Genomic DNA, 19,209 nt, shown 5'->3' on the forward strand with positions numbered 1-19,209 from the left:
TTGTTTTCAGCCACATGGCGAGGGCGAAGCCGAGGGTGAGCAATTAGCTTAACGGCCGGCGTAACAAAAATACGACCCGCCATGGTTGCTCAGTGGCTATGGTGTTGGACTGCTGAGCACGAGGTCGCGGGATCGAATGCCGGCCACGGCGGCCGCATTTAGATGGGGGCGAAATGCGAAAACGCCCGTGTTCTTAGATTTAGGTGCACGTTAAAGAACCCCAGGTGGTCGAAATTTCCGGAGTCCTCCACTACGGCGTGCCTCATAATCAGAAAGTGGTTTTGGCACGTGAAACCCCACAATTATTATTATTAACAAAAATACGGAAGCAGCAAACTAAGTTTTGAACTACAGTCGCAGTAAAAATTAATGATACCGTTACATACATACACAGTACTAGACGTGCGAGAATTACTACTCATTGGGAGCATACACCGGGTGTCCCGGTTAACTTGGACCAAGATGAAAAAAAAAGAAAGAACCGCAAGAGCTCTAGAGAAATCGGACCGACTGCGTAGTAGCGGCAGTCGTGTGTACTTACAGCCAGTACTTTTACATCACAAAGTATTAATTGCTTTTACTTAGTGAACCTTTAAATTATTCCTTTAATCGCAAACATGTCAAACACAAATTTGTAGGGCACCATAAATAACCTCTGCATCAAGCATTTATCTCGTGCTGAAGTGTGCCTGGTTTTTTTTTTTTTTCAAGGAAGAACGAAAGCCCGCGAAATATGAAATAGATACGCGCGCCGTTACTCAAGCGCCTCCAGGCAACATTTCAAAGATATACGGCTGCATTCGTTTATCGCCATATTGTACAAGATTTCATCGTGTAGGATGGCTCGATAGGTTTCGCGACCTAACTAGCCTGGTACGATAAGCGTCAGCATCTGCGGACGCAAAAATGTTGTGCTCGATCATAAGGCACTCGAGAGAGTTTTAACCTTCGCGTATCATGAAATAAAGCTACAAAAGAAATTCAACCAATGTTTAAAAAAGAAACAGTGCCTAAAAAAGCACCAAAAAAGAAAAAGGCAGCTCTCGGAAGAACAGAAACGAGCTATTCAGGAGTTTATTTCAATAAAAGATAAACCAAAAGCACGTAAGGCGTCTCAGCCGCTCACAAAGAAACGTGCAAAGGTGCAACTGGTTTAGCCATTTACCCTTTCTGCCTCTTGAACTCCGGAAAAGAGGCAAAACAAAGCAGTTTTTTCCTGTTTCTTCGTTGCAAGCTTCTTTAAGCATAGGGTGACATCATGAAGGTGAGTTAAACAGTCACGTTTTACACCAGTTCTGCGCGGTTATTTTCCACTGCCACTGTCTAGCACGTGCTCAAACAGGCCACCGTCTGAAGCAATTTAATACAGTGCTTGCTTCTTTCCAACACTTGTGCTGTTGCAGCTTTGGCCGACGACGCTGGAATCTCGCTGCAGACTCCCCCCCCCCCCCCCCCCCCCCCCCCGGCTCCGCTACGCTAATAGAGACTTTTAGCCTGTCCGCTATTCCGGTCAACGGGAGCGGTTTGAGCGGATTACCGGATTTGCGGGGGCGTAGCTAGATCGCTGCAGCCGCCTGGTAGCGTAGAGTTCAACCAGACAAACACAGAGCTAAAACTGCAGTAACCTACTATATCCTGCTTCGCTAGTGGTGCAAATTTTTGGCAGCGGCGTAATTGTGAACACGATTACGCCACTGTCGAATATTTACCCCTGCAGCTAAGCAGAATATAGTAATTAGCTCTGTGTTTGTGTGGTTGAGCTTTGCACCACCAGCTGGCGCCACCAATCTGGCCGCTCACGTTTACGCCCCCGCTATACCGGCAAACCACCCGCACTTGCCGGAATACCGGACACGCTAAAAGTCTCTAATGTGTCAGCGGCGTGTTCTCATTATGCCGCGACCATCACATAGCGTGAAGCTCTGTATCGAGCTGCCGCCGCTATGTAAACCCGTGTATCCGTTGCTATTCGCTTGGGAGCGCTTGAGTAGCGGCGCGCGATCGCGTATCTATTTCGTATTTTCGATATTTCACGCGGTGGTTGTTCTTTCTCAGAAAAATCAACGAGGCAAAGATGAGCACGAAGCAAATGCTTGATTCGGAGGTTATTTGAGGTGCCCTACAACTTTGTAATTGATATGTTTGCGATTCAAGCAATAATTACAAAGTTCACTAATTAAAACAATGAATACATTGTGATGAAAAAAAATGCTGGCTGTAAGTACACACGACTTAAGCCTGCTATGCAGTCGGCACGATTTCTGTTGAGCTTTTGGTTTGTTCTTTTTTTATATCTTGGTCCAAGTTAACTGGGACACCCGGTATAATGGCTCTAAAACAGCTTTGTTGTGCGGAATTCAAAAGAGGGATTACAATGCGCCTTATTATGTAAGTATATATGGCCAGGGTCGAGGTACTCTTAGATGCCTATCAAGCATGTGAAGACACCTTTATAAACGTTTTTATGATTGGGATCCAACTGGTTATAATTGTTCCAATTTGAGGATTCACTAGGATGACCGATCGAAGTAATTTAGATACCGTTTCAAGCTGTAGATTTCGTGTAACTGAGACCAAGTCACGTTATAGCTCCATCTCGATATTTATTTACAGTTGATGCATCCTATTTGGGCGAAGAATAGGCCGCACACTTTTTCTGTGTAAGGATGACTCTATTTTCTCTGTTTGTATGGGACGCCTTGATCTTTCATAATGGCAAGAACAGTTCGTTCAGAGTAAGAAAGCGTTGTTCATTGCAAGTCCGCCCCCAGGATAGTATGCTACACTGTGGTACATAGATGGTAAGCGGGCCCAAAACTCGGCTAATTTTGTGAACTTGAACTCCGCATGTGGTGCATCACGAGTATTTAAAATGAACAGCCACAATTAGCCGAATAAAGCAACAAGTTATAAAGCGTGCAAAATCAAGACGTACATTGCAACAGAAGACTGGGAAGTACATGACATTTCGCATAGGAACAAAGGACGAGGGCACGCTGTTTACGCTTTGCGTTTAAATACCTTCTCTCTGTCTCTCCCTCTTTTTAGCACTCAGCAAACAAAATGGCAGGAAGTGGCTCGTGTATATCAGGAGTGATTCGAAATAGAGTTTTAATGATGAGTTAGCTTACCTACTTTTGAATCCTGGCTAGCAGAATAAATAGGGTCCAAAGAAAAAAATATTTGAGTGTTTCTTTTTTAATTATCCCTCTGAATCTTGGTTGAAAGACTGAGTACGTTCTTTATATTCTGAACGAATATAACGAAGACGAAGATATAACGCGTCATGACAACGCTCGAAATGCTGCAGCTTGTTAACTCCAAACTGACACCATGCGATTCGGTTTCATAAATAAGTGCCAACTGCTCAGAATAGTTATCGCAACAGAACCTTTATGCGTGCCATGTAGAGAACATGCAAGGCTTGTTAATTGCACAAATTCTGCTCTTACACGCAAGAAATGCAAAGCACAAATGCAAGTAACGCTGTCTCACTTACTTGCGTTAAGGAATGTCATCTTCTTGTCTCTAATGAAAGTCTGAAACGGTGTATCAGCAAGCTCGAACAGGTTTCGAACATCTTGTTCCAACCGGACTTTTAAATTGTTGGCGTCCTTTGAATCTCTGTCAAGCACAGATATAGTGCAGCCGAGTATGTCGCCCTGCATGGATGCGACACATCAGGGCCTGTAGCCACAAAACGCTCTGACGCTAGAATTGTTCGTAAGAAAAAATATCAGCAAATACTGACGCGGGATATATCATTAGCGAAGACGACCTGCCAATGACAAAGAGCATTTACGAATGAACAGTTTTGCGAATTCGGCTCCCCAATCTGTTCATAAGAAATAAATTATACAGGTTAAGTTTTAAACTTACATTTACACTGATTTAAGTTTGCCGGTATGCAACACATACTCTTGGCACTAAAGTAGCTCCTGATAATATCGAATAACTGTAACGAAACATTGCAGGCAACCATTTAAGAAGTGGCAGTGTGAATGGTGCCATCTTTGTCATTAAAATAGAGAAGAAGGAAAATTAAATAGAGGAAATGGAAAGGCAGAGATAAGAGCAGCTAGCGCTTCGTCCGGACGTACTCACTACACCGTTTAACCATGAGAGACAGAAGAAATAGATGTACAGGGATAAGCTAGTTTAGCTGAAAGTAAAGGTAGACAGGTCATGGGGAACTTGTATGTGCGAACAAGGTGGGGATCCCGATGTCATGAAGATGCGGCGCCAGCGACGTCAGCTTTAGTGTAGAAGAAAAAGGATGGAGAACGCTTAAGCTTAGCCTTTAAGAGTGTAACGCGATATCATTCAAAGATCCCTGACTGCTTCTCACGCTTCCCGGCAACTGGAGCGTATGTAACCGCAACGTTTATCGGGAAACACTGGCCGCGAACGCTAAGCACGAAGGCAGGCTTTTTGGTAGAAGCGCGGCCTCTGGTGTGGACCGCGATGCGGCGGAGCCGAGCGCCATCTGGAGGTACTGCAAGGAACCGCGAGTGCCGCTCCCCTCCGTGAAATGACGTACGCCGTGGCCGGCCTATGAATAGTAGAAGCGCTGGAAAAGGGGTTCCTTTGAGTTTTAGCGTAACATAATTATGTTTTCTCGCATAGTCATATTACAATCCAACGCTATTATGTTTGTAGGTTGCGTGTAAGTTATACTTTACGATTTTCGTGCGTATTTTAGCTGGAGAAATTCAGTAGTTTGAGTTCAGTAGCTTCCTTGCGCCACATCGAGGGCCTGAGTATGGGTGCTTCAAAAATCATTTTGCCGAAATGACGTCCGACGCTGGACGCAAATGCCGGATTTTCTGTGACACAGGGCCCTTAACGCTGTCGCGTTAAAACAAATATCCCGCTAAGTTGTACACGATGAATTTTCTTAAACGAGACACTTAGAAGCTGCTGGCTAGCATTTCAATCTACTACTTTTGCCAGCACTATGCGTTGCCACGCTTCTTCGCATAACAACATGCAGCCTGTCTTACAGACAGACGAGAATAAGACATGCACACAACAGTGTCGAAATATGTTAATAAAGCTGCAGATGTAGTTGTGCTTCTGTGTAATCTATATCGCTGCTGTTGTCCAGGAACGCGCTTATCAGTCATCAGTATTACATTCCACAATTATAACAAATCTGCTTTTATTAAAAATTAAGCGGTTTGCACTTGTATAAGCTAGTATGTGGATAAAGAAACGCAAGCATTGCGTCGCTTGCCAAGAACTTCGCTGACCCCAGATGCACTCGCGTAAGAGGGAATGCAAGGCACCAGAATTTACTGAAAATGTTGGAGGAAGTCAGCAACGTTTTCCCGGCGATATTGAGCGACATCAATAGCTTGCAAGATTTAGGTAAGAAAAAAAGAACATCAAAGATAAACCTATTTTCAACGAAATGTGTTCCAGCTAGAAAGGAAGTTACTGCACACACATCCGTGTCACGTGCGGTAGGGACTAATTGTTATTAAAGCAGAAATGAATAGACTGACGCGTTCATAACGACAAAAATGAAACCATTTTACTAAAGATTCGCACCATATACTGGATTCGCCGATTTTGTTTGATTGATGTTATTTATTAACTGACTTTTAGATGGGATCTGTAAGTAGCGCCGACAGCCCTTTCTAACGTAAAATGAATATATAAGTACTTAAAAGACACATGATGATGCAGAGTTCAAGAAGATACTGAACAGAATAAAGGCCACGTATATACAGGGCCTTCAAAGTTGAAGCAACAGTAATTTTAACGCTATGCCACGGAAAATCTGCTTCAACGGGCGGTTTATGCGCTTCTGCGGTCAAAATTTTTGAGACGAATTAAGGTCACCAAACACATACATAACAAGAACTTCTGAAATAATTTTCTTGCTTTCACGATTGTGGTATACGTTTATATTTGAAACTTTAAGACAATCATGCTTTGCATGTAGCACTTCAATTGATCAATCGGGGAACTCTCCAGAAATTATCCATATTCTGCGATTCCAATTGACAGCCCCTTGCACGGTTTGTTTTCTACCATTACGCCATCGGCCCCACGAACAACTTGTCACGGACACACTAGAAATTGTCCATGAGGTAGTTGAGAATGGACATGACATCGTCTTTCAATGGTTGCCAAGTCACTGCGGTATCATTGGAAACGAGCAATCAGACGCAGCCGCTCGATATTCGCATGAAAGTGATGATTGCGTCACTATCCCGATGTCAAGAACAGACGCAGAGGCAAAGCTCCTTGCGCTTGCTCGCGAGCTTACGTTGGCCCAGTGGAATTCGGCAGACATAACAAACCGGCGCCTTTCTTCCCTGGATCCCCATCTAAAGCTGCGTCTTCCCCACGGCTTACTATGACGGGCGGTAACTCTCATTTGTCGTCTATGGCTAGGAGTGGCTTTTACTAATGCCTACATCTTCCTCGTAGGAATGGTCACAAGTCCAGAACGTGAAGTTTGGGGGTGCAGAGAGACGATATCGCATCTTCCGTGCAATTGTCGTTTCAGTGCACAAAAGAAGTTTTCAGCACTACGCTCGAGAGGATTGACAACCATCCCCTTATGGAAGCGAATTATTGGACTCTGGCTCCAGCTGGCGTCGGCCCGAACCATTTTAAAAGCGATAGTGTGCTTTTTAAAAGCGATGGGACTGATCGAAAACAATAGTATGCGAACTGGTGCGCTCTTTCTTTATTGCGAAAGCAATTATATGGACACTCCAGGCGCATTTATGCCGTCGCCATGATGTTCCGTGCAAAGTCCAAGGGTGATAACATCGTCGTCGCGCGCAGTGTTCCGCCGCGCGCAAGGCACCGGGGGGAAGGGAGGGAGATGGGGTGCTCTGCTCCGGTGGCTGTTGGGTATGGCGCGGCCGCGCACTGGCGCGCGGGCCTTATTTTGAAAGCGCTCTGCGATGAGTACAGAGTCAAGGTGCGCCGACGGCTTCGCTTGCCTTGTGTTTTCGCCGCTTAGTTCGCGTTGAAACGAGAGGCGACACGAAGGTAAATTCGCTCGCTGCTGCTGCCGCGCTTCCTCATTCCAGCGTTTTGAAAGCGAGTTTTCGCGGTCATCTAGTAAGATGTGTTCATGTTTGCTTGTGCACGCGTGACACCATGCTCGTTAATCTAGTTAGTAAGCGAATGCTTACAAGTTTATACTGTCGATAAAACTACTATCCTTACTTCGTATAGCTCTCTACTAATTTTCTATCGCAATCGATGCTTCACCTTTTGGGCGAAACTGCAACTTCTTTTTATCTGCTCTTCTTTTCTAATTGTTGCTGCCTTTACCCCATCCCCCTGCGCAGAGTAGCCAACCGGACACTTAATCTGGTTAACCCCTCTGTCTTTTACCTCTTGTTTTCCTCCTCTTCTATATAAGGCAATGTTATTTGAAGAGAATTTCACTTTGTTTATTTCGCCTGCGACGCTTCTGTTTTGAGATATTCATAAACAAATTTGAGACTCATTCAGGTAATTTTGCATTCAGGGCCATGGTTCTCGAAACAACGTCAAGCTCTCGTTGTGACGTGGCTTATTGCGTGTGTCGAAGCTGATAGCGGCGAAGCTGATAGCAGCTGCGCTCTTGCTATCGGCTGCAAAAACAAGCAACGACGGACTTTCTAAATGTGAAGCATTTCTTCGAAGCCAAGGTCAAACGCAAGACCGTGAAAGGTTACAGTTTGCCGCAGATGCACGTGCCCAAATTCACAAAGCTTTTCGTTCGTCTTTGCCATAGGCCTGCCGGTTTCGCTATGATAGATCTAGCATCAGGATTGGCTGAAATATTCCTCTTAGAAGCAATTTGTAGCGTAAGACGTTTTTCTGAGTACTGGCTTGGAGAATCAAACAAAGTGAAGTTGTGTTAAACACGAATCTTTTGATGTTTCAAATGTAAACATATACCATAACCATGATAGCAAAAAGATAATTAAGGAGATTTTAATAATTATGCCGTTGATGACTTGAGTCATTCGCGGAAATGTTGTCCGCCGTGTACACAAACCACCTGTGCAAGCAGATTTTTCGTAGCTAGCATCGCGTTTTTTTTAATTATTCTTAGTTTAACCTTGAAGGCCCTGTATAAAAGAGACACATAAATACATATGCTTTTCAAGTTGCATAAGCACCCTCTTTTGACTCTTATCGCCGCTTTGATAAAATACTCTAGCTTGGCTTCCTAGCATAACTGGCGCCCCCCCCCCCCCTCCCCCCTAAAAAAAGGCCTGTGACTCCAGCGAAATTTTTATCTTAAGTCAATTACTGCGAACAGCTATTATGTGCATCCAACTTCTCGATGCATATCAAGAATCCCAAACGTGATTTTTGGAAGCTCCCCCCGGTATTTCTAAGGAACTCTGAGGGTACTCAAGTGCCAACTAAAGCACCTCAGGAAACGCCTGGACAACGCTAGGAGGCTCCCCGCAAACTGAAGGAGTGTACAACTTGCGCGCAGCAGAAGATGCAGGCTTTCAATATAGCGCCGACCTTTGGCAAGTAGGGTGGACATGCAAGACCCGCGTGGTTAGTGTGTCCTGTCGATTACGGTGTTGACCTTTACTCCTGGCGACAGTTTGGTGCAAATTTTTGTCACGAACCAGCAAATCTTGCAGACAGCACGAGTATCTATAGCTCAATGAGAATCAGTGGAGCGATGTAACGGAGCGCCGCAGTGCGTGGGCATCGAGGATGCTGGAACTGCTGGCTCCTCGACCAACGCAGCGACCCACGGGATAAGCCCGAAGGAGAACCGTCGGCGTCCCTCACTGCCCAGTGCAAGCATTACTTGTTCGCTTACCCAAAGCGGCCGTGGCATATTGGCTAGAACCCTGAGCTTGACACCGCAAGATATTCGGCACAGTACTCCAGATATAGTTGATGGGATACTTTCATTGCGCTTTGGCCGTGCTTGAGCCAGTGTGTAAACACGATCGATGTATTTTCTAAGTCATAACTGCTATTCGCACTAATATTTGTCTCAAGTTGAGTAAAAGAAAACACATGCTGTGCTCGGCGTGTACAAAGAAAAGTGTAGCACGGCTGAACTGTCAGACAGCTGGCCGCGAGACGCACGTGGATCCGCGAAGAGCCACATATGCGACTTGTGAAGGGTCCCCCGTTCTAAACGTTGCTCGAAGGCCGTGCATGTATATACGTGTCCCAGGCTTTCATTACGCGTTCTTTGTTTTTATTATATTCTTAGTTCTTCGAAGCGGTTATAATTTTTCTGTTTCTTGTATGATAAGCGAAACGGAGTAGCCGCCATCAGCAATGACGAGGACATCTCCTGTGCACACATATTTAGTGCTGAAATAATAATAGGAGACACGTTCACCACGTACCTTGTGGAGGCTTCGAACTGACGTTCGGCATACGAGGTTGCTCTTTCTCTGTGCCTTCGGTGGCTGGTCATCCAAGTCCTCGACTTCAAGTGACACCTTGGCTGTCTCGTTTGGTTGCCCAGGAAGTGAGCACTCAAGCCTAGCCATCACCACGGAGCTCGTCGAGGCCGGCGACTCGCTCCACGAGACGGACCGGGTCAAGCGAAGCTGGCCGGAGCTTGTATCGAAGGCCAGCCATTTGTCAGCGTCTAAGGCGAGCAGAATAAAATAAAGCTTTGGCTGAATACGCTTGTACTGCGAGTGCGCATATATTCAAAATTTCGAGTCAAATAGTTATTGCTGCTCAATTCGCATTCCGTTCGAGAATTAACTATTCGAAGTTTTCGAACCTGTGTTTCTCTTCGAATGTAACAGTTAACAATACTTTTTGTAGACTACAGAAAGAAAGGTGCAAGTGGTGATTGTTCTGAATGACTCTGCAGTAGGAGATCCGTGGTTTATGGACATATCAGTTGACGAGCAAACGCATATAGAGTACCTAACTTGTGCTCAGTAATTTCCAATCGTTCGATATTGATGCCTCACCTTTTTAAGCAGTTACGAACTTATTTTTTCGATTTATTCAGGACAATTTATTGCTTGGACAATCTGACCCTATTTGCATTTCTTTAGAACAATGTGCATCGCACTAACACAATATACTCTACGTGCATTTGGTGGCGGGCTAACGTCGCCGTGTTTTATATAGTCATTGTGACGTTGTGCCCTTCAGTTTTTTCTCATTCACGAACTCTTCACTCGACCCGACATCCAGCTATGCACGGCGTCGCAAGTATCGAATGATGCAAACAAGCGTTCTTTTATCACGAGACGGACTCCACACGTCCTTTATATTTCGCTTTGTTCATAAATCAGGAAATATTCACTATTCGACTCAATATTCGACGGCCGTTTTTCTCGAATATTCGCGTTCGATTCACCACGGAAATTTTGCTATTTTTTCACCCTTAGTGTGTACTGCAGTCTGCGTGATCCAGTGATTATGCAATGGCCTCGAACTCTACCACTGAAGGAGGAGGAAGAGGAGGAGGAAATAAAGAGAGCAGGCAGGGATTTTAACCAGAAATGCGTCTTGTTGGCTACCCTACTCTAGGGGACGGGAAAGAGGGAATAGAAAGATGAAATAGAGAGAGAGAGGGAAGGGGGAGGAAAGCCGCGGTGAGCTCGCTGACGCACGCGGAGCGCCTGAGCAAGTCAAAGGCGTTCAGATAGGACAGTCGCCCTCAAGAAAGACAAAAGTGCCTTCACAGCTTTGTAGGCCGAAGAGCGATGGGGACGGTCTTCAAGCAGCGCCTGCACGGACAACAATCGATCGTTCAGTCGTCGCAATGCGATACATAATGTTTGTCTTTCCGACTGAAATCGGTGACAGTGGCACAATAAATGTTCAATGTTCTCTTCGCCGCCGCAGACGTCGCGCGCAGCACTGTCGGTCCTTCCAATCAAAGTAGTGTATACTATAGGGGCTTTAGTGTATACGCCTTCGTGAAAGCCACTCCCAACCATAGCCAGTATAGAAGCGATGCCTCTCGTCGCTGAAGCCCCCGGGTGGAGGTCGGAGTCGGAGCAAAGTGTTTAGTTCGTGCAACCTGGTGCGCCATATATTTAGCGTGTTCCACTCTGTTAAGGAGAACTTGCGTGCCAGGTGACGAAGCTGCCTTGCAGCGTCTGTCCTGAAAAGAGGAATGGGTACGCTCTGTTGTTCTTGATGTGCCTCCCAGGTAGCTTTGTCTGTTTGATCATTTCCACTGATCCCGCAATGGCTAGGTAGCCACTGGAAAATAATTTCGCAGCCTTTCTGTTTGACGTCGCAGTGAAGTTTGACAATTTCGTACGTTAGCTCTTCGGGAGCTCGATGTCGGAGAACTGACTGCATGCTGTGTAAAGCCGGTCTCGAGTCGGAAAACACGGCCCATGTACCAGGACTCTCTGTGTGTCAATAAACTGAAGCGCACTGTGCAGAGCCGTGCGTTCTGCAGCCGTGGACGTTGTGACATGTGACGTTTTGAATCACAGTGTTATTCCTCTCGTCGGCATCAACACAGCACCGCCAGAACTGGTCATAATAGTCGATCCGTCAGTATAGATGTGTACGTGGGTACTCTATCTCTCGCACAACAGGAGTAAGCTCAATAGTTTTAGTGCAGACGGTGGTAGATCTGACTTTTTCTGAAGTCCCGGAATTCTGAGATGTACTTTTGAGATTGTAGGTAATGAGCCACGGAAATGAATGGATGGTGCTGTCGAGTGGTTGTACGGAGGCCCCGAACAGTTCTCCATATAAGAGAAAAAGACTTTCGGGTATCCAGAGACTTGCATGCAGAAAGACATCCATCGTTGTGAAGCCAGCTTATCCATAAGACGTTGTATTTTATTCTGTGTGCATCTAGCCAATCTCAAATCATGAGTGGACTTTGTGCGTCTATACCTTCGTTCCGCACGCCGGCGAATTTCCCGAAGTTTGGCTAGCTCGATGTTGAATTCGGTGCGTGCGGAGATTTGCAAAATCCAATCTGTGACAACCTGTAAAGCACCTTTTATTGCGTCTCCTAGGCTGGATGGTATGTCGCCTCGACAGCCGTCTTCCAAAATTGATTTAAATTTCGGCCTGTCGATGCATTGGACGGCTCCGGAGAACTTGGAGTTAGTCAGTCCCTCATTCGTGAGATAAGTGGAGATGTGGTCACTTTCCCGCGTTTTCAAGTTCGAGAACCATTGAACCCTTCTGTTAAAGGAGCGCGAAACAAATATAAGGTCGAGGCAGCTGCTATACGCTGTTCCTCGCAGTTAGGTGGGGCTTCCATCATCTAACAAAGTTTTCGTTCAAAGGTAATGGACACCAATCTTCTTCCCCTCGAGTTAATCTTGGAGCTCCCCCAGAGATAGTGGTGGGCAGGGAAATATCCAGTGATCATCCACGGCTGTGGAGTCTTTGTCAAAATTTCCCGAAAACACTTGCAGTTTAGACGACTGGATGGTGATAAGTAGGCTCCCAGAATTGTGAAAGGGATCTTCCTCTTTTTCACAGTGAAACACACGTACTGGTTTTCACTGTCAGAATACACTGGGTAATGAGCATATGTCAAATCACGGCGTATGGAAACAATAATCTTGCTGCATTGGCCGTGGGTGGAGGACATAATGCACTCATATACCCGGACAGTCTGATCGAAGATGACAGATTTGCTTCACAAATGACGATGATGGGAAACTCATTCACGAATATAAACAGACGAAAGTAGGACATAATAGACTTAGGTCCTCTGGTGTTCCATGGAAAGAGACGATTTCCTGTCGAAATGATGGCATCTGGCCCGCAAGCACTGGGCCCAGGGTGTCCAGCCCCTGCAGCGCGCTCTGCGCCGACGGGGTTTTCATGTTGCTGAGTAGAACAAGCATAGCATTCATCAGTGACCGCAACATTATTATAACCTGGCGATTATCAGGCGGCGTTGCATCAGCGGTCGTCGATGGCGGCGGTATTCAAAGTCTCCGTGGCAGGTTGTGCGCTTGGAAGTGCGGGCCACTCTGCAGGATGATCGAGTCTTGCCACTTTCTTCGTTTTCGTTCAATCTTTCCTGGTGGCGCTCCATGTTGATGCAGCAGTCGCTTTGGCGGAAGACGGCGTGTTGCTGGGTGCGGCGTTTCGTTGCGCTCTTCGGTGGAGATACCGTCGCCGCCTAAGTGTAGCGGCAGCCTCGCTGTGTGTGGAATGATCGTGAACCATGCACTTTAGAACTGTGAATTCCTTCCGGACCCACAGACAGTCCTTCGATGAGGCTTCGTGGGAACCACGCGGCAATTAGGGCACTTCAGGACAGTCGCGCGGCAGGCGTCTTCTGAATGGGATTCAGCACACCGCGGGCACAGAACATTGTTCACACAGACGCTTTTTACATGGCCAATCTTGAAGCACTTGTGACATTGCAGGGGCTTCGGTATGTAAGGTCAAACTGCATGGCGGACATGGCCAACTTTGACGTGAGAGAGGGCAGTCTCCCTCAAACACAAACTTCACGCAGCGTATGTTTCCGAATATGGTGAGATGCGTGGTGAGATTGCCTTCTGTTGTTTACTTTATTAATATTGGCAAGTCGTCGGGCGGAATGGAAACGTTGACGTCGTAAATGATGCCAAAAGTGCTCCTGCTGCCTGTAGGGATCATTGATCGCACTTTTACTTTGATGATTACCATGACATTCCGAAGGCTTTGTAGTGCGCTACGATGTAAAACGTCTACAGCCAGGACAGTCTCCTGTGTGTTTATTTTCACGTCTTTAATCTCATTAGGTACGATACCCTCGAGTAACAAAGAACCTGCCTAGCACCACTACAAAATCGCAGCCCTGTGTGCATTTACGAATTTACGTGCACACGGCATGGTGCTGCCCTTAACATTTATTTCGGAAGTGATACGCGCAAAGAAAAAAAAAGAAAAAACCATTGCAACGCAAAATTTATTGGAGGCTGACTCCGGTGCATGTTTTGCTACTGCATCCTTCCATCACACTTCCTTTCCATTCACGACTATGTTTCCGCCACCTCCGTTTAGCATACTTTATTGCACTGGTGACATGCCTCCACACTTGGCTTCGCAGACTTAGTAGAATAACCCGGGCCCGTTTTGAGGCTCTATATGAGCAACGCGAGAAAACTACTGGGTTTGTCGGGTAGAAACCTCACCTTCGAGAACGTGGCGGCGAGATTTGAATGCTTTAGGGCGAGTGAGGGGGTCACAAAATTCTCGAAATTGTACTAATTGTCGGAAGACTAGTACTCTTGCCGAAAGAGAACTTTGGGTGTATTTGGTAGATAAGTTATGGGGATAGAGTGTGTTTAAAAAGGGATTAGGTTTGGGAGTGCGTACCCAAACTAATAGCTTCGCTGAATATTGGTTTTAATTTCGCAAGGTTGTGTTAAGTCAGATAATTTTTCCCAGTGTCACACTATCAACTAAACGTTCCCAAAATGTATGTTCTACGTACTACTTGACCTTGTAGTTCAGTGCGGGAGTTGGCCGACATTGCAGGGAACTTAGAGAAATGAAGGTTTGTTTACATTGTGTACAGGAATAGAACAAAATGAAATAACAGTGAAAAGTCATCGACGGCCGGCAGCAAATCGGGCGCTGCGGCCCGCGGCAAGAAGAACGTCTCTCTCTTCCCGATGGTTCTCTGGCTTATACCCCCTTCAGTCCGTCGTGGTGACATCATTTTCAGCCAATGGTCGAGGCCGTGCAGGTGTTGTCATGTTCATCCAATCGGCGAGCCCGTACAGGTGCAGTCATGTCCACCCAATCGTAGGGCGCCCGTGCAAGCGGCGTCATGTTCGGCCAATGGGGACACTCAATAGGCTCTACTCTCCGATGGGTGCCTATCCGGCGCCGCTCAGCTGGATGGAACAGGTCGCCTTGAACGACACCCCAGGGCTGCAAGCAGCATTTCCCGGGACTAGGGCCAACTACCTCGAACCGTGCCGGCTCCAGTTGTACTTTCGGGAAGCGTCACGCAGCGGCCAGACTTTTCGTTCGGCATTAGAATCACGTAAAATAAAGTAGGGCATGTCGTACTTAGGCCGTTGGATGTCATTTGCCCCGTTTAATCTTCACCTTCTATAGGATACTTCCGTTTGCGCCTCTCTGAAGCTTATCGAATTGTTAGAGCACTGCGGGACGCCGCATCAGGTCATTCGCAAGAGCCACAGCAAGGCGTACGAGAGCGGCACCTGTACGGCGGTCGTCTGAAGTGGGCTTGAAAATTGAGTGTAATAAGGGGACATCAATTGATATTGAGATGGAAAAAAAATAAGTGACACTATGGGGGGGGGGGGCGAGGGGCTGTTAGAGCTCGACGCTCAAAGAAGGGATAAGGTTGGGGCTGGTTGGCTGTACACGTTCAATTGAAACGCGCTTACTGAGCAAAAAGAAAGAAGTGAAAGGTCCGCGTGTCTTGTGTGTCCTTTCCGTGCGAACCTGGGACCGAATTCACAAAGCTTTGCGCTCGTAACTGCTGTTTACCGTTGGCCGTTCGCCTTCGCTAATTTAGTGTCGAGAAAAAAAAAGTGTCCTCGTAATAAAAAAAAGTTCAGCCAATTCTGATCCTGGACATTATATTAGCGGAGGCGACCGGCCAATGGCAAACAACACTCACGAATGCAAAGCTTTTTGAATTCAGTTCCAGGTGCCCAACGGCACATGGACCTTTCCGTGCGTTCTTGTTGCCTGTACTTTTGGCCATATGACGTTCCTAAACAAGCATCCTAGTTAAGCTCTGTTTCAAATTGAGCGAGCATTGACTAGCACAGGCCAGTTATCCAGAAAGCTTTCTAGAACCACGAAATTCCTCTAATCTGAAAATCCGCGCATACATGACTTAATATGCAACATGACTGATTATTAAAGTAAGACGAGCCATCCAAATAATTACCGTATGAAACGCAAGCTATTGTGGAAGAAAAACACATACAAAAAAGAGAGATTACTTTGGACACAAGTGCAGCGAGTTTGATAAAAATGCCTTTGTCTTTTAACGATTCTTTTCCAGCAGCACTCTGCCACAAGTTGGTAGCAGCGTTAGCCAGTAATCTTATTCAAGAAAGAAAAGAATGTGTGCCTGCGCGCGTGTGTGTATGTGTGTGCGGAGTGGGGCGGTGTTGATAAGAGTACGAGAACAGCATCGGGGTGTTAAGAGGGAAGGGGAGTGTTACGGGCCGGTTACGAATTTCCTTTTTATACTTTCCACTCGGGTATTACGTTTTACTCGGCTAACAGCCAAACGGAAAGCCTTAGTGGACATTGACGGTCGTACCTACGAAAGAACCCAAGCAGAATATGGTTTCTGCTTACGTGCAGTGCTGCTGTAGCGCTATTTTTGACAAGGCCAAGGCTCTGGAGCGTGCATAAGCTGCATCTAAATCTCTCTTATGTATCCAGATACACTTAAGCCATTTCTATGCACTGTCGTGACTGGTGAGCGAAAGGGTAACAGAGCTCAAGTGTAAAGGGCCAGTGCCTAGAGGCCGGCAAAGTATTTTTGCTATTTTTTAAGTCTTGCTCACGCTATTCTAAAGGGCACTGACCTTGGCTTACGGCGTACGTTGGTTCCAAATCCGGGCAGAGGGCTCGCGTGGCTGGCGGCCTAACGAGGTCGAGCACAGTGCCGGCAATGGCCACTTCGTGGATCGAGTATTCAAATCGGAGGCCTTCTTCAAAACCGAAGCAAATCTTTCGCCTGGACGTGCATGCCTTGGATTGCTGTTCTTTCGACAGCAGTATGACGAGGAGTTGTGCCCGGCTACTGTTCGGGGTCCCATTGGCGTCGTTGACTTGAGCTTCGACGACAAGGCTCCACTCCGCTGGCCGGCTTGCTGGTCGAGCTAAGCGGAGAAAAGACAGCAACAAAAGAGAATGTCTATAAGAAGTTGCAACGAAGCACGATACTTTTACGGCATGAAAGTGGGGCCGAATTCGCAAAAGTTTTCGTCCTTGAGTGCTGTTTGCCATTAGCCCTTCCGCCATCGCTAATAACATGTCCGGCACCACGATTGACTGTCGTCTGATCTTTAGAAAAGTTCCAGCATAAGTGCTTTTTCGTGAATACGGGCCTTGATTCTCAATCCCGCGTTCAATCTCGTTATAGATGGCCCATCTGCACAGCAATTACGCTAGGCAAGAAAATTTTCTCAGTTGCGAGCGTTCGGATGCCCGTCACTAACAAATGTAGCAATCATCTTGATAACTGGACGATCACGGCGGTCCTGACCATGGCGATAACCAATGGTGTATGGCGCTTTCGTTAGAGAATTTTTGGGAATAGATGCGAAGATATTAGATCTTCACAATATTAATTGCAAACTCAATCAATCAATCAATCAATCAATGAGACAGACAGCTAGGCTTTCTCTCGCTCTCTTCCTTGACCTAAAAACTCCTTGTCATTGGCCCGTCTCCTTTGTTAATATGTTCACCATCACGGTTGGTTGGCTTCTGCTCTTGGGAATACGAGACCAGGGCCCGAATTTAGAAAGCGTTTGGCACGCTACAGTGGTTCGTAATAACAGGAGACATCCAATTTTGATAGGAAACGTATCCTTAGCGGGCGACTTGCCAATAATAAAATGATTTTATGAATAAAACGCTTAGCGAATACTTGGTCAGCCTGCCAACTATTGTATGGGCTGAGCCACCAACACGAATATGCTTGTGCTTTAACCTGGAATACGCCAGTGATTTAAACAAACAAACAAACAAGCAAACAAACAAACAAACAAACAAACAAACAAACACAAGTAGAAGAGATAACTAGAATTAGCACATGCAGAAAGACAATTTCACCGTTTTTCGGCAGCTCCCCTTATTTAAAACGTATGTCGAGGACTATGTGACGTAGCAGTAGGCAGAAACATTGGCTACTATAAGCAAGTGGCAAAAAGCTTGTCATTTATGCAAACATAAAGCTGCCTAGGATGCTTGTTTAGACGTTTTGGTTCGATTAAATTATCACACATCGCGGTTCTTGAGGCGCGTTCAGGTATGCACAAAGAACCCCAAGAATGCACAAAATTCCGTTTCGCTAAAGCGAAAATCCTAAGCAACAACGTTTTTGTGTCAACCCTTCAATTTATTCACGCTTCAGGCAACTACAGGGCACTTTATCTATTTAGAAGCCTCAGAACAAGACGCATGCCGGCGCAGGCGTCGATGGCGGCGCAGGCCATATCCACCGCCATCGCCGTGAGAGGCACTGTATAACACTCCCAGGGCCAATCTTTACACAAGTACCCAAGCAAGTAGATGGGAGGATGGCCGCAGTGGTAGCCGAACTCATAAGGCGCCGCACGAATAGTGCAGGCCAGGCTTCCACGTGCAGCAAGTTGTCTTTTCGTCAACTTTCATTTACCTTTTCATTCACCCTTCAATTTAACATCAAAATTAATTTCCCATATGCCTTCTCTGGCTTCACTGCCTGTTTTGCTTCCTACGGTTGTAACTAACGAAAAAAATCGATTTCATCTTTAGCACGCAGTACGCTCACTTTCTAGATATTTTTTTTTTCGGTCAAAAAGCGTCTGAAGCCGAAGCTAATCGCTGCTTCGCACTCTGGCCTCTGTCTCTTCAGTTGCTAGCACAATATGTATATACATTTCTACGAGGTTTACTGACTATTAGCTGGAATCGCAGCGACGTCGGGTACAGCGCAGAGAGCAGCCGAGCAATTCCAGCCAAGCGCCAGCGCGAGCAAGAACAGCGACACCGACCCTTTGGTCTTTGTCTTTCTCACTTCAGGAACCTTGCGGCCGCAGTAACAGCTTGTGCTATCTTCTTCCTCACAATGGTCCCACGAGAGAGGAGTAGCCATCCTGACGACTCACGGTGACGACACAATAAGGGGATCATAATACAGTTTAACCCGGTTGACGTGCATTGTCTCACGACTGCGCCGCCACAGGTCGTCAGATGGAGTCATGGGTTCGACCACATAGTTTACAGCAGACGTACGGCGACGATCCGATAGGGTCCGTGGTACTGAGCCAGCAGCTTAGGCGAAAGACCGGGGTAGTGATCAGGTCGTTGTCATGCGGATATATATATATATATATATATATATATATATATATACATCGCAATCGAACGAGAGCTATGCGCTCTGTCAACAGTAGTAGTTGCTGCAAGCTTTTATGTTTGCGACGGAACCATAGGCACCAGCACTCAGAAGTTGATTGGTCCTGTTGATTCAGCCTGTAACACTGTGCTCATGAAGTCAAAGCGTTTACAGTTCGATTCATCCGCGCTGGATCA

General features: G+C 46.3%; 1 protein-coding gene across 1 annotated transcript in view; it reads right to left on the bottom strand.

Annotated features, from left to right (window-relative positions):
* LOC142587196 (proto-oncogene tyrosine-protein kinase receptor Ret-like) overlaps nt 1-19,209 on the bottom strand; it is a 352,467-nt gene that overhangs the window by 76,324 nt on the left and 256,934 nt on the right. Inside the window, exons 3-5 of the mRNA XM_075698074.1 lie at nt 16,491-16,787; nt 9,354-9,601; nt 3,500-3,662 (exon numbers count right to left, since the gene is read on the bottom strand). Of these exons, the coding sequence (XP_075554189.1) occupies nt 3,500-3,662; nt 9,354-9,601; nt 16,491-16,787 (708 nt within the window). The remainder of the gene's footprint in view (nt 1-3,499; nt 3,663-9,353; nt 9,602-16,490; nt 16,788-19,209) is intronic.

This window comes from Dermacentor variabilis, chromosome 1 (assembly GCF_050947875.1).
Source record: "Dermacentor variabilis isolate Ectoservices chromosome 1, ASM5094787v1, whole genome shotgun sequence".
NCBI classification, from domain to species: Eukaryota; Metazoa; Arthropoda; class Arachnida; order Ixodida; family Ixodidae; genus Dermacentor; species Dermacentor variabilis.